Source organism: Sciurus carolinensis, chromosome 2 (genome assembly GCF_902686445.1).
Source record: "Sciurus carolinensis chromosome 2, mSciCar1.2, whole genome shotgun sequence".
NCBI classification, from domain to species: domain Eukaryota; kingdom Metazoa; phylum Chordata; class Mammalia; order Rodentia; family Sciuridae; genus Sciurus; species Sciurus carolinensis.
In genome coordinates this window covers 152,937,705-152,953,685 of record NC_062214.1, presented here as the reverse complement: position 1 = coordinate 152,953,685, position 15,981 = coordinate 152,937,705, and the positions used below count along the sequence as shown (strand labels likewise).

The following is a 15,981-nucleotide window of genomic DNA, read 5'->3' as shown; positions in this document are numbered from 1 at the left end:
ATGGCTCCACCCCCATGTCTGGATGCAACCTTACCATTGTAGGTTCCCTACACCATGCCAGGCTCCCTGCATGGGCTCCCTACTCCCTTGGTCTCCCACATCCCCCAAGGATGGAAGGCTGCTTTACTCTGTCCCACTCAAAGGGCTCTGGATTGAGTTGTTCAGGGAGGAGAGGAAGAAAGAGAGAAGGAGGAAAATGAGCTACTTGAAGTGTTTCAGAGATGAATAGAGATTATAGTCTTGACACTCATTCATTTAGTAATTCTTTACGTGTACTTACTGTACACCAGACCCTATCCTAGGTACAAATATAGCAGTGATTAAAAATAGGCAAGGGCTATGTTCAGTAAGTTTCTTTTCAAGAAGAGAGTCAGAAATAGAGGACAATCATAGATCTCTATTGTCTGAGGTCCGTAGAATAAATCCCAGGGCTTAAAATCATAAAATGGTTTCAATTTCTTTACTTTACCTTAAAAATTGTGATCTTGAGCTAGTTCTTAACTTTTTAAATTATTATTGTAAACAAGTGGGGTACAACTTGTTTCTCTGGTCGTACATGAAGTAGAGGCGTGCAATTTGTGTAATCATACATTTACGTAGGGCAATGCTGTTTGATTTATTCTATTATTTTTTCCTATCCCCCCACCCCTCCAACCCCTCCCACCCCTCTTTTCCCTCTATACAGTTCCTCCTTCCTCCATTCTTGCCTCCCTCCCACCCCATATTATGTATCATCATCTGTTTATCAGAGAGATCATTTATCTTTTGGTTTTTTGAGAATGGCTTATCTTAATAACTTGATATTCTCCAATTTCATTCATTTGCCTGCAAATGCCATAATTTTATTCTTCTTTATGGCTGAGTAATATTCCATTGTATTATATCCCACAGTTTCTTTATCCATTCATCAATTGAGGGACATCTAGGTTGGTTCCACAATCTGGCTATTGTGAACTGAGCAGCTGTGAACATTGATGTGGCTGTATCTCTGTAGTATGCTGATTTTAAGTCCTTTGGGTATACTCCTAGGAGTAGAATAGCTGGGTCATAGGGTGGTTCTATTCCAACTTTTCTAAGGAATCTCCACACAGCTTTCCAGAGTGGCTGCACTAATTTCCTAGCACACCAGCAATGTATGAGTGAACCTTTTCCCGCACATCCTCGCCAACACTTATTGTTGCTTGTATTCTTGATAATTGCCATTCTATTTAGGGTGAGATGGAATCTTAGTGTAGTTTTGATTTGCATTTCTCTTATTACTAGAGATGTTGAACATTTTTTCATATATCTGTTGATTGCTTGTACATCTTCTGTGAAGTGACTGTTCATTTCCTTAGCCCATTTGTTGACTGGGTTACTTGTATTCTTGGTGTAAAGTTTTTTGAGTTCTTTATATATTCTGGAAACTAGTGCTCTATCTGAAGTATGATCGGCAAAGATTTTCTCCCACTCTGTAGGCTCTCTCTTCGCATTGCTGTTAGTTTCCTTTGCTGAGAGAAAGCTTTTTAGTTTGAATCTATCCCAGTTATTGATTCTTGCTTTTATTTCTTGTGCTATGAGAGTCCTGTTAAGGAAGTCTGATCCTAAGCCGACATGTTGAAGATTTGGACCTACTTTTTCTTCTATAAGATGCAGGGTCGTTGGTCATGATCCATTTTGAGTTGAGTTTTGTGCAGGATGAGAGAGAGGGGTTTAGTTTCATTCTGTTGCATAGAGTTTTCCAGTTTTCCCAGCACCATTTGTTGAACAGGCTATCTTTTCTCCATTGCATGTTTTTGGCACCTTTGTCTAGTATGAGAAAACTGTATTTATTTGGGTTTGTGTCCATGTCCTCTATTCTGTACCATTGATCTACCTGTCTATTTTGGTACCAATACCATGCCGTTTTGTTACTATTGTTTTGTAATAGTTGATACCCCTTGCTTCACTCTTCCTGGTAAGGATTGCTTTAGCTATTCTGGGTTTCTTATTCTTCCAGATGAATTTCATGGTTGCTTGCTCTATTTCCGTGAGGTATGTCATTGGGATTTTAACTGGAATTGCATTGAATCTGTATAGCACTTTGGTAGTATGGCCATTTTGACAATATTAATTCTGCCTATCCAAGAACATGGGAGATCTTTCCATCTTCTAAGGTTTTCTTTAATTTCTTTCTTTAGTGTTCTGTAGTTCTTATTGTAGAGGTCTTTCACCTCTTTTGTTAATTTGATGCCCAAGTATTTTATTTTTTTCGAGGCTATTGTGAATGGGGTATTTTTCCTAACTTCTCTTTCTGAGGATTCATCTCTTATGTATAAAAAATCATTATATTTATGAGCATTGAACTTATATCCTGCTACTTTACTGAATTCACTTATGAGATCTAAAAGTTTTCTGGTGAAATTTCTGGGTTCCTCTGAATATAGAATCATGTCATCAGCAAAGAGGGATAGTTTGAGTTCTTCTTTTCCTATTCATATCCCTTTAATTTCCTTGGTCTGTCTAATTGCTCTGGCTAGAGTTTCGAGGACAATGTTGAATAGAAGTGGTGAAGGAGGGCATCCCTTCCTTGTTCTTGTTTTTAGGGGGAATGCTTTCAGTTTTTCACCATTTAGAATGATATTGGCCATGGGCTTAGCATAGATAGCCTTTACAATGTTAAGGAATGTTCCCACTATCCCTATTTTTCCTAGTGTTTTGAGCATGAAGGGGTGCTGTATTTTATCAAATGCTTTTTCTGCATCTATCAACATAATCATGTGATTCTTGACTTTAAGTCTGTTGATGTGGTGAATTACATTTATTGATTTCCGAATGTTGAACCAACCTTGCATCCCTGGGATAAACCCATTTGATCGTGGTGCACTTTTTAATATATTTTTGTATGTGATTTGTTAAGATTTTGTTGAGAATTTTTGCATCAATGTTCATTAAGGATATTGGTCTGAAATTTTCTTTCCTTGATGTGTCTCTGTCTGGTTTAGGTATCAGGTTGATATTGGCTTCATAGAATGGGTTTGGAAGGGTTCCCTCCTCTTCTATTTCTTGGAATTCTTTGAGAAGTATTGGAATGAGCTTTTCTTTAAAGGTTTTGTAGAACTCGGCTGAGAACCCATCTGATCTGGGACTTTTCTTTGTTGGTAGGCTTTTGATGACTTCTTCTATATCATTACTTGAAATTGATCTATTTAACTTGTGTATGTCCTCCTGGTTCAGTTTAGGTAATTCATGTCTCTAGAAACCTGTTGATGACTTTGAGATTTTCTATTTTGTTGGAGTATAGATTTTCAAAATAGCTTCTAATTATGTTTTATATTTTATTTTTGTTTGTTGTGATATTTCCTTGTTCATTCCGAATGTTAGTAATTTGAGTTTTCTCTCTCCTTCTCTTTGTTATGTGGCTAAGGGTTTATCAATTTTGTTTATTTTTTTCAAAGAACCAACTTTTCATTTTGTCAATTTTTTCAATTGTTACTTTTGTTTCACTTTCATTTATTTCAGTTCTGATTTTAACTACTTCCTGTCTTCTACTACTTTTGGTGTTGACTTCTTCCTTTTTTAGGGCTTTGAGCTGTAGTGTTAGGTCGTTTATTTGTTGATTTTTTCTTCTTTTATTGAAAGCGCTCCATGAGATAAATTTTCCTCTAAGTACTGCTTTCATAGTGTCCCAGAGATTTTGATATGATGTATCTTTGTTCTCATTTACCTCTAAGAATTTTTTTATTTCCCCCCTTGTCTTCTGTGATCCATTCATCATTCAATAGCGTATTTTTTAATCTCCAGGTGTTGGAGTAATTTCTCTTTTTTACTCTGTCATTTATTTCTATTTTCAATTCATTATGATCTGATAGAATACAAGGTAGTATCTCTATCTTCTTGTATTTGTTAACAGTACCTTTGTGGCATAATACATGGTCTATTTTAGAGAAGAATCCATGCACTGCTGAGAAGAAAGTGTATTCCTTCTTTGTTGGATGGTGTATTCTATGTATGTTCGTTAAGTCTAAATTATTGACTGTTTATTGATATCTATGGTTTCTTTATTCAATTTTTGTTTGGAAGATCTGTCCAGTGGTGAGAGAGGTGTGTTAAAGTCACCTCTTTATTTAGTCTAGTATTATTGTGTTGTGGTCTATTTGGTTCCTGGAATTGAGAAGGATTTGTTTGATGTACAAGGATGAGCCACTGTTTGGGGCATAGATATTTATGATTGTTATGTCTTGCTGATTTGTGCTTCCCTTAAGCAGTATGAAATGTCCTTCTTTATCCCTTCTGACTAACTTTGGCTTGAAGTCCACATTATCTGATATGAGGATGGATACTCCAGCTTTTTTGCTGAGTCCATGTGCATGGTATGTTTTTTCTCATTCTTTCACCTTTAGTCTGTGGGTATCTCTTTCTATGCGATGACTCTCTTGCAGGCAGCATATTGTTGGATCATTCTTTTTAATCCAATCTGCCAGTCTGTGTCTTTTGATTGATGAGTTCAGGCCCATTAACATTCAGGGTTATTATTGAGATATGATTTGTATTCCTGGTCATTTGGCTCATTTTTTTTTTTTTTGACACAACTTGATTTCTCCTTTATTTGGCTATTCCTTTAGGCTAGTTCTCCTGTTGCTGATTTACATCGTTGTTTTTCATCTCTTCCTCGTGGAATATTTTGCTGAGAATATTCTGTAATTCCAACTTTCTTTTTGTAAATTCTTTTAGCTTTTGTTTATCAAGGAAGGATTTTATTTCTTTGTCAAATCTGAAGGTAAGTTTTGCTGGGTATAAGATTCTTGGTTGGCATCCATTTTCTTTCAGGGCTTGGTATATGTTGTTCCAGTCCCTTCTAACTTTTAGGGTCTGGGTTAAAAAATTTGCTGTTATCCATATTGGTTTCCCCCTGAATGTAATTTGATTTTTTTCTCTTGCAGACTTTAAAATTCTGTCTTTATTTTGTATGTTAGGTATTTTCATTATAATGTGCCTTGGTGTGGATCTGTTGTAATTTTGTATATTTGGAGTCGTATAAGCCTCTTGTACTTGATTTTCCATTTCATTCTTCAGATTTGGGAAATTTTCTGATATTATTTCATTGAATAGATTGTTCATTCCTTTGGTTTGTTTCTCTGTGCTTTCCTCAATCCCAATAAATCTTAAATTTGACCTTTTCTTGATATCCCATAATTCTTGTATTCTGTTCATGATTTCTTACCATCTTCTCTGCTTGGTCAACTTTATTTTCAAGATTAAATATTTTTCCTTCAATGTCTGAGGTTCTGTCTTCCAGGTGTTCTATCCTTTGGTTATGCTTTCTATGGAGTTTTTAATTTGGTTTATTGTTTCCTTCATTTCAAGGATTTCTGTTTGTTTGGTTTTTTTTTCAGTATCTCTGACTCTTTATTGAAATGATCTTTTGCTTCCTGCATTTGCTCTTTTAACTGTTGGTTGGTATGATCATTCAAACCTGCATTTGCTCTTTCATCTCATCATTTGCTTCTCTGATCATTTTAATTATGTTCATTCTGAACTCCCTTTCTGACCTTTCTTCTGCCATGCTGTCATTGGATTTTATTGATGTAGCATCTAGGTTTGTTTGCCACATTTTCTTCCCTTGTTTTCTCATATTGTTCAGGTATCTACCCCTCTAGTAGTGAAACTCTGGGATATTGCAGATTTCCCCTATTGACTTGTAGTGTCCCTGTAAATTTCCAGTAATTCACTGCCTAGTCTTCAGTAGCCTAAAGTCTTGGAGGAACTTGATAATGCAGTGATCCACAAGTAAGCTGCCCCTCTAGAGGGGGTGGCCTTCAGGTGGGGTATATTCCCTGTCAGTGGGCAAAGGTGACTCCACTTGTTGACCAATGGTCAGCCAAAGGGGACTAGACTGGTTTGGCCTCACTCTGCGCAGAAGTCTCTTGCTGGGTGGCCCTGCTCCGAGAAGCTGCCTGTGGTCTGGGCCTGCCACCTGGTCCGGGGTAGCCTCGCCCCATGTGAGAGAATCACCCGGCAGCTCTGAGTTGGTCCCCGAGTCTCTCAGTATCTCCTCTTCTTGAATCCTGAGTTCTGGAGTGACATGAGATGCAGTCACCCTCTAGTCCGCCGTCTTGGTCCCCTAGTTCTTAATTTTTAATATCTGTTTTTTAATTTGTAAAACAGGGACGATAATTACCTTATGGTGGTGTTTGAGGATTAAATGAAATTTATACAACACTCAAGATAAGATATGGAATCACTTAAAAAATATTCTTATAAGAATATATTGAGTAAATAAAACAAAAAAAGGCTCTGAAATGTATAAGATATAATTCTTAGTATAAGGATACCATCACAGATATCAAAACCCAGCAGACAACAACCTCTGACTTCCTAAACTCACATTCTGAGGGGAAGGACAGACCACAAAGATGATGGATAAGTCACTTCTGAGGTCTGCTTGAAGTGATCCACATTGGTAAATGGACAGAGTAGGATTAAAGGAGTGGGAAGTGGAGGGTACAGTTTTGGAGGGGTGGTCAGCTAAGGCCTCACTGAGGAGGCTTCACTGGAGCAAACTGCTGAGGCAGGTGAGGAAATAAGGAAGTGAGCCATGGCCTCTGGAGACAGAACATTTATTGCTGGCACACTCCAGATAGAGCCTGTGGTGCGGTGAGATCAGAAGCCCAGGTGTGGGAGAGCGGTCAGGTGGAGGGAAGGTGGCAGGAATGGACTTTTGCATTCCAGTCTCACTTTGGCCTTCTAACTTAAACTTTCAGTGTCGTAGTTGAAAATGGCTTTCCTTCCTTAGATGATTTGTCTCTTAATCCAAAATTTCTCTTACAAATGATTACAATGAGTAGTATTTTAATGTGCTCAAACAGATAAGCTAAACGCAAGACCTTATTACTTGAAAAAGTCTTTAATACTGATAATGCAGGATAATTGTGTTTCCCCACTTAGTATTTCTTTGCAACAACTGTGATTCACTACAACTTCATGGAGAATGTAGAAGAAATTTGTAACAGGAAGATAGGAATCTGCCACTCCACCTTCCAAACTGGCATGTCGTGGAAAGATGTGAACATTGGAGCTCGTCAGCATTTCCTCTCACAGTGGGCATCCGACTCTTCCATCACCATAATAGGTAGTAAAGAGAAAGAAGGTCTCTAATTTATACTTAGACTTGCTCTTCTTTAATCGGAATGCCTGCTTACACAGGGAGATTTATTTTTACAGGTCAGAGAGTAGTTTGCCACAGTATGCAGCCCACAGGCTTTTGGTTATTTTGTCTTTCATTCTCAAATAACAGGAGGACATTTATTTTTAAAAACATAAAATGTTAACATTGGGGATTCAAAGGTCTAGAGATGTTTGGCTTGCTCCTCTGAACTGTTCATAATGTGGACATACTGAGAAGCTCTTTAAGAGCTGAAAGATAGTCTCAACTATGTCTTTGAAGCTTTCATTGTGCAGCTGTTGCAGTCTGTAAATGTTTAATTTATCAAGCACACCCTTAGATTGAGATGAGTATTGGCCAGTTAACTCCAGTAAAAATGCTCTTTGATAACTAAGAGAGGTGACTTCCATTTTCACAGAAACTCCCATTTACTGGGTTATGACACTGGCATTTAGTTCCACATCACCTAAAAGCCAACAAGATATTTATGCAAAAGTCCAGATATAGCTGGTCCCCAAATTCCCCTTTCCTAGTGTACGGAACCAATCCAAGAACTCATAGGCCTGAGAGAAACCAAATACATAAGTATTTGCATATGCATCAAAATCAAAACGGTGTCTTTGAGGATGTCCCTAGTGACCAACTCACTTCACCCCTGCACACTGCTTTCCTCCCTATGAGGAGGAATGCTGTTGCTTCCTTCATTTGTTGAGGTTATAAAAGTATGACCTCATTCCTTAAAAAAACTTTGTAACCTTAGATTGTAGTAATAAATTAAATGTCCAGATCAAGACAGGAACCGACATATCAGAACTCAGTATGGGTAAGAAGGTTTCAGAATTCTTGGTGTTTGGTCTGGCCCAATATCAGATGGGCACTGATAATTTGGATAGGATCTGAAGTCATGTGTCCTGTTGTCTTTCTGTATCTCTTGGCCCTCTCTCTTTTATTCTTACACAGTCCTGTATATTCCACCAGTGTCCCAATGTACACTGCATTTCTGAAATAACAAACTTGTCCCATTAGGCATATTATCATTATCATTCTTGACAGTACCAAGTTGACAGAGAGATGGCATCGCCCTTAATACTACTACCACCACCACTGAGGATCAGAAACCTGAACCAGGTGGAGAGGTCAGTGGGGTGACCCTGTTAGCACTTACTATGTCCAGGCACTGTACTAAATGTCCTGAATACTTGAAATAATTGAGGAGGTGGATAGTGTTATTCTCTTCATTTTAGAGGCAAGCAAACTGAGACTCCAGAAGGTGAAATCACTTGTTTGAAAAAACCTCAGCAGTCTGACAAATCTGTAATATTCCCTGGATAAATCCAGAGTTTGCTTGTGTGTGCATCAGAGACAGGAGGCCATGTTGGGGGTGGAGTGGAAACAGTCCGTGCTAGGAAAAGTGAGCTCAAAAAGGGGATAAAGGGAGGTGAGTAAAGGTGTAAAGATGAAACCTCTGGTAGCAGAAAGGGTCATCGCATAAGCAGTGCACTTTGTCTAGTCTTTTTCCATTTCCAAGCTTTTCCTTGATATATGTATTGGCATGTTAGACTATGAAGAGGTGCTGAATTACTTCACATTCTCTTTCTTTATGATAGCTATGTAGAACTAGCCCAACTTATGAGAAGTATGAGGATGTGACCTGCTTTCTAGCACAGTGAAGTTTTTCTCTACATATTGGTCCTTCTTAAAAATAAGCCTTCAGTTCATTTCTAAACCCACACAGGAGTGACTCCCCCGCCCCGCCCCCACTCTCCCTCCTGGTGCTGCAGATTGAACTGAGGTCTTGTGCATGCTAAGAAAGTGCTGTACCACTGACCTACGCCCCCAGTCCTGGCCATCTCTCTTTTTCTGCTTTAAGAATGGCTATTATGCTGTATTGCTGTAGACAGGAAAAACAGAAATTTCCCTATCATTAAATCTGTCTCCAGAGTCAACATTGAGTCTCATGGGAGCAGGGTCTAGGACAAGTATTTTGGTAAAGGGATCTACAGTATTTAATCTCTTTCCATATATATGGGGCAGATTCCTATCTCCTATACTTGCTAGGAGATATCTATTTGGAGTAGATGACCAAGAGGCTACCTAATTTGCTGTCTCAATTTTTTGTATTGGCAAAATATTTTGTATTAAAAAGGAAATAAAACATGCATTTTTAATCCACTGCTGGATGTTCTTTGTTTCCTTTGTAAGATCTACTCTCCACCTGCACCCTGTGCTTCTGGATTACATCACCAGGGGCCCCCTTAGGCTCTGGATTAGAGTTAGGTTTGGCTAAAGGGAGAAAGGGGCAGGAGAGTCTGGAATGAGGAGAGAACCTCCAGGAATTCCAGTTACCTCCTGTGGTTTGGCAGTGACTGTGCTTTCCAGCTCCTGTTGGGTGGCATTTCCTTAAGCCCTCACTGGCTTCCAGTGCCAGTCCCTCCCTGTCCCTCCAAGTCTTAGAATGATAACAGCTTCTAAAGGATCCTCCACCATCCTTTGTTGATTCCCTTAGCCCTGCCCACCTTTGTAAATATTTCTTTCATTGAACATTTCTCAGTTACCTTGAGTGTGTCATCCCTTTCTAATAGAATCCTCAGATATATCTGATCTTTTGTAGATTTCTAAAAATGAAATGCATGAATTACAGAATTAAACCACTAAAATTAACCTTTACTAGTACATAGGTTTTATAGGAAATAAAAATACATAAGTCAAGAAAATTTATTTACAATTTAGAAATCACAAAAGCTACACCCCCCCAAAAAAAGCAACTTTATGAAAACAGTAATGCCCAGTATGTGAGGTGATTGGAGGTATGTTGCAAGTGAACTCAGAGAGGAAATAGCAGAGGGAGATGAAGGCAGAGGTAGTTATCACATACCTCATTGCACCCCTGCCTGAGAGAACAGGCCTTGAATGAAAACTTACAGACTGGAAATGCTCATTTGAGAGAGGAATGCTTCTCTCTCTGTGAATGGCTCAAGTGGGGCCCTTCCCAAGTTCAGAAAACCATTAGATTGGGCTCAAGCTAAGTGAAATAAACAAATCTTTGCCTAATTGTCTTCCTCTGCCTTTCAAAGCCATCAAATTCTAAGCTGGAATGTGTTGTTTTTCTTAGTTTAAATCACAGCTAACTTGACATTAGTATTAGGACACTGGAGATAGGATTGCCAAAAGTTTAAATGTGTTATGCGAGAATGCAGTGATGTGGGTGGGATTTGCCCTCCCTACTCAGGGCTTGTAGCCTCTGCCAGCATCATGGTTTAGGGATAGCATTGTTTCTGGAACTTTCTTGTGGCTCTAGTTTGTCATGGGTCCAAAACACCGTGACATTCAATTCTGGAAGCTTTCTACAACTTCTGAGCAAACTTGGTTCCCTCTAAGATCTTTGGAGATACAAGATCACAACTTAGCATCAGAATTTCCAAATTCTTTCCTGGAAAAGATTATCAGGGTCATACTGAACCAACTAGGAATAACTCAGCTCAGAAGAGAGAACTTGGGTTCATCCCATTCTAAAACCTGGCATTCATTCTCAGGTAAATATTCACTACAGTTTTTTCTTTCCTTTTTCATTCCATTGACGATTGGAGGCAAAGAATAAAATATAGGCCTTTTTAAAATCACAATTCAATTCTCTAATATATCAGGGTAAATATTCTCTGATTTAACTTGAAATGCACCAATAACTTCAACAGGTATGTCTGATGTGATAGAATTTCTAGAAAGGAAAATTTTACACTTCTCATAATTTTTTTCTAAGTTACCTTTAAAGTGCCATTAATACTAGGCAATTGATTATTACATAGGATTTTTACTTTCAGTTTCTTCTTTGTATATGTATGTGCAAATGAAATAACAGTCTAGTGATTCATTGCAGTGCAAAAAGTACATGAAGAAACTAAGTTCTAGAAATCTACTAGTTCTTAAATAAATGGTTTAAATGTTTATATTTTGGGCTCCCAGAGTGAATCATTTTGTTCCTACCAGTAATAGTATGCATAATTAAAAAAGAAAATTTCTCATTCATTATTTTGGAACATTGGGGGACGTTGAGGGGAGGTGAAGGAATGTAGTTAACATTTTCATTCTGAAATTTAAAAATGTCATCTGACAAAAGGAATTAATCCTCCAGATTCAAAGTGACTTCTGAATTTTATGTTGAGAAATTACCCATGGGCCTAATTTGTCCCATTTAGAACAATTTCTTAATGTTAGAATGTACTGTGGACAAGGAGATTTATTTACCTATCTAGATTTTAGTTAATTTTTGCCTAGTTTGCTTAATTTATGAAAATCATTTATTTGTTTTTTAAAAATAAGAATTGATTGGACCTAGATTGTGTCAAAATACACTGATGCTTAGGTTGGTTTGGAGTTACTCTAAGTTATCGTCTAGGTTGATAGCTACCTACTTACAGGAAATAGTTTTGGGTAAACAACTCAAGAGATTTTGGAAAAAACTAACATCCTCCATTTTTTTTTCATTATTATAGTCATCCTATAATAACATACTGCAAAAAATAAGGTGCTTCTGCTATTTTGAAGATCATGCTGGGAGACTGAAAACTAGAGGAGAAACTATCTTTGAATACCAAGTATTCTACCACATATCTTGAACTCCAATTTACAATGAATCACACTTTCAAAATGTGCTAAATTAAATTTTTCCCCACTTTTATCTCACTTAAGATACTGTATGTACATTAATTATAAAATGTTAGTTGGGGAAGTTCATCAGATACTATTTCATTTTCAAATTTTTGTTTTATAGTTTATTTTGGTAACATTTCAGATGAGTTTACACAGTAACTATGATTAAACCATGTAAATTCACTGAACTATTTTGATGTCGAGTTTACACCAGGCCAAACATTTAGAAATATATTAAGATGTGACTCACTGTTTCATGATTTCTTATGTAGTGTGAGTCAAACTATGTTCCCTAAATAAAAATGCAGACAGATGAATTTTGCTAAAACAGACATATTATAAAGTATGTTAGTCATGGCCTTAATCTCAACATCAAAAGAATTCCAGTATATCTGAAAAACGTACTAGATTTTTCAATTTTTAATCCTAACATTTGGCTTCAACTATAGCCACACACGTTCTCCCCTGGAAACAGAATGAAGAGCGTTAATCAGAATTAACTGTCTTAACGTTTTTATTCTTTCTTGTTGAGAAGAAAATTCTTAAAAGTCATTTTTAATTAACATTAGCACAATCAATATTGTGAAATAAATACCCTGACAATTGAACACATAGCTCCTAAAGCTCAGGTGAATCAAACAGACATTAACCAAGTCCACCCCTGTAAGAGTAATATTGTAGTGACCAGAGAATACTCCCTCACCCACAAGCACAGTATGGCAAAAGTACCAATGGCTTTCAACTTCATTGTTCAAATACAAAGTTTGTTAAGCAATCACCTGCCAGCAGCTTGTCTGTTTTGGTTGCTTCCACATATTGACTTCCTGGAGAATACATGTGAAGTTTCATTTGGTCTGACTGTATGCTATGTGTTTATAACAGTCGTCGCATAGGAGATTGAAATAGACTGTGACTGTGTAGGGTTTTAAACAAATTACAAAACCACATGCTTTGTCATTCGACAGGAAAGCTTAAATCAAAAGTCAACTGGATCTTAAGTGCAGCTGGTTGTCCCTTCAAAGGCCATGCAACATGCTCATGGAGGGTAGGTTTTATGGAACCTTCTGACACCTTCCATGAAGTGCCTTGTCAGCACTCTGTAGCTCAAACGGCTGCTTAAATGTTTGTTTACTCTGTTATTAGGGTAGTTTCATTTTGTTTATACAATGACTTTTTACATTTCCCCAAGGAACCATTTCAAAGGATCTTCCAGATGCTAAATAATGAAGCACATCTTCACTACTGTCCACAAAGTTCAGCCTGTTTACTGGCATTTGACTGTGTAGAACAGGAAGTTTGTGTTGCATCTTGTGTTCTTAATGAAATCCGACAACAGAGGACTGAACGCATTAGTCTTAGAACAGGAGGCCTAAGGATGGCGAAGACCCAAGGGTCAATTATTGAATTAATTGATAAAAATCTGAGAGCTTGCAGGTCCCACTTTTTCTTTCTGGAAGAACTTTCATTCATATATGCAAAAATCTGTAAGAAGCAAAGCAGGGAAGTGATGTTAGTTTTACACTGTAGCAGGGAAAGGCTGAGTCTGCTATTCCTTAATATGTAACTGTGTCTTGTGTGTGGTAGTATTGGTGGAGGGCACAGGTGGCAAAAATCTCATCCTTCCTCCATATATACATTGTAACATAGAGAATGTATTTTTCCCCCTCTGGGACTCAATGAAAGCACATTTTCTGCAGATTATACTTAACACTGAGATCAGGGATGACCTTCTGTTCTTGCTACTGGAAATGGAGGGAAATGAATAAACGTTTCTGGGCACTTAGAACAGAATCTTTTAATATCAATAGTAATAATGATAATATTAGTTACCAATTAAATATATGCATCATGAGTTGTACTGAGTACTAAACTTGCTTTATTCCTGTTCTTACAAAAACTCTGAAGCTTAAATATTGTCTCCTCTTAACAGACGAGGAAATGAACTTCAGGAATGCTAATAGTATCACATTATACTTAATTTCAAATACTTGGTCTGATTTAATGATCACAGTTCAGGGGAGAGCAAGCAGCAGAGCACCATCAGCATGAGTCTGGGTTCTGGCCACTGAGCTGTTAGTATCACAGCTCCTACATAGCTCTGGCACCACAGGCAGGAAAACTCACCTTTGTACCTCAGTTTGTACATTTCTAAAATGCACGATGATGTTAATAATACCGAATTTGCAGGGTTTGCAGTATGTGTTAGCTACTTTGGCAGTGTCCACATAGTAATGATCTACGCTGTCCATTTTACCAACAAGGACATTGAGGTCAGAAAAGTTGGGTGACTTGCCCAAGTACCCAAGGTTGCTTAGTGGCCTAATCTGGGCACAATTCCAGCTCTCTTGCTGCTAGTGCAGTACTTGCTGTGCTACAGCCAGGTCTGTATTAGAGCAAATGCCTTCAGAACTATGTTCCAAACACTGGGAGGGAGACGTCACATAGACCGGTGTTTTCAAACCGGTACCCCTGCTGTCATCTGATTTCTTCTATACTTAGGGAGCAACACCATTTTTTGGTCAGATTGAAAGGAACAGAACTGTATGTGCTTGGTACGGACCAAGCACCTCCACCTAGCCGACAGAAAGAAGGAAAAAAGGTGACTTGTACCTAGTCACTTCACATCAGTTCTTAATAACGCATCAGGGATTCTGACCAATGCTAATCCATGACATAGGGAGACATGCCCTTCTCCCCCCAACACTCCTCCAAAAGAAGGGATAGTTAATTTCCTTTCCCTGGAACTTACTCTGCAGGACTCTGGGAACTGGAACTGGATGTACAAAGCAAATTGCAGGCAGAAAGAGTAGTCATCTTCGGGTTGCTTACGTAAGGACAATAGCAGGAAGGTTTGGCAGCCAGAGGTGTTTATGCCAGAGAATCTTGGCATGGGAAATGGAGAAAAGAGTTGGCAGATGAGTAAGGAAAAAGAAGAATTGATGGTGGGTTTCCCAGATTACAGAGAAAAAAGAAGAAAGTTAGGTAGGAATATGCAATGGAGCAAAAGTTTTCTTGTCGGTGAAACTACTTTGGATGCAAAATAAACAGCATGGTGTATTAAAGAGGTGATTTTGGAGGTTAGGAATTCAGAATAATGATAGGAAAAATCTGTAGCTGAGTTTGTGATCTAGTTTATCTAAAGAACATGATAACACTGGGTTGGCTAACCACGACAAGCAGTGTAGACAAGGCTGAGCATTCTGGTGTCTCAGCTTTGCCCATGAAGATGAGTCAGGTTTTCAGTGGAGAGTAACCTACACCATAGTTCCTGATCCCTTTACAGCATGAGAGAGTAATGAGAAGTGAAAAAGGGCTTTAGGGGATGAAGCAATTCTGAACTGTTTCCTTTTCATCCTCTCTGCCTGGTAATTTTTAAAATTGCTTAAAATATGCACTTCAGGAGGGGGCTGATATTTGGTAGAAGATAATTCCTCTTTTACACTTGAAAAAAAACCACACTTCAGGGATCCTTGAAGTTCTTGATGTAACCTGCCCACTTCCCCCATGTTGGTTCTTATCTTTTGCCTAGGGTTGACCACACTGCTCTTGTGCATCTTGGGTCTTTTCTTTTTTTGTAAAATTTTGGGTTAAACATACACAACACAAAATGTGCCACTTTAACTATTTTCAAGTGTACAATTCAGTGGCATTACATTCATATTGTTGTGCAACTGTTATCAATTATATTTTTAATTTTCTGTATGTTGTATTTTGATACCTGAAAAGTCTCTCTGGCGGGGAAAGGCTGTCCCTCCTTGGGCTTGCTATTTCTTAGAGACAGCAAAAGGCTCAGCTGAAAGTTAGTACTGACAGTACTAACCAATCCAGAAACACACCTCTTCCATCAGCCCCTTAAGCCCAAAAGGCAATATTCCTCCACATTAATCATCTGAGGGTCAGGTGACCTGCAGCCAGGGACTTCCCCTACAACTTACAGCCTGCTGAAATTATTTCAGCTAGCAGTTCTTAAACTGTCCACCTTACCACACCCTTCCTGTGGAAACTCCAATAAAGGCTGTGACTCTCCCCTCCCTCCTGCCTTCTGCCTCTTGACAGATGCTGGTGCTTTTCTATGTGGCCCTGCATGGTGTCCCATGGCTTATTTCCTGAGCCTCTCCTGTGTCTCTCATGTTTCCTTCCTTCCCTTCCTTCCTTCCTTCCTTCCTTCCTCCCTCCCTCCCTCCCTCCCTCCCTCCCTCCCTCCTTCCTTC

At 38.4% G+C, this 15,981-nt stretch overlaps 1 protein-coding gene across 2 annotated transcripts in view; it reads right to left on the bottom strand.

The window, feature by feature from the left end:
• Nucleotides 1-15,981, bottom strand: part of Ptger2 (prostaglandin E receptor 2) — a 41,191-nt gene that overhangs the window by 15,395 nt on the left and 9,815 nt on the right. Inside the window, exon 2 of one of the 2 annotated variants that reach the window (XM_047541998.1) lies at nt 9,878-13,252. The exons of the other annotated variant lie outside the window; for it this stretch is intronic. Coding sequence (XP_047397954.1) covers nt 13,010-13,252 — 243 coding nt within the window. The 3' untranslated portion in view covers nt 9,878-13,009. Of the gene's footprint in view, nt 1-9,877; nt 13,253-15,981 lie in introns of those variants that run through there. 2 annotated transcript variants of the gene reach the window in all.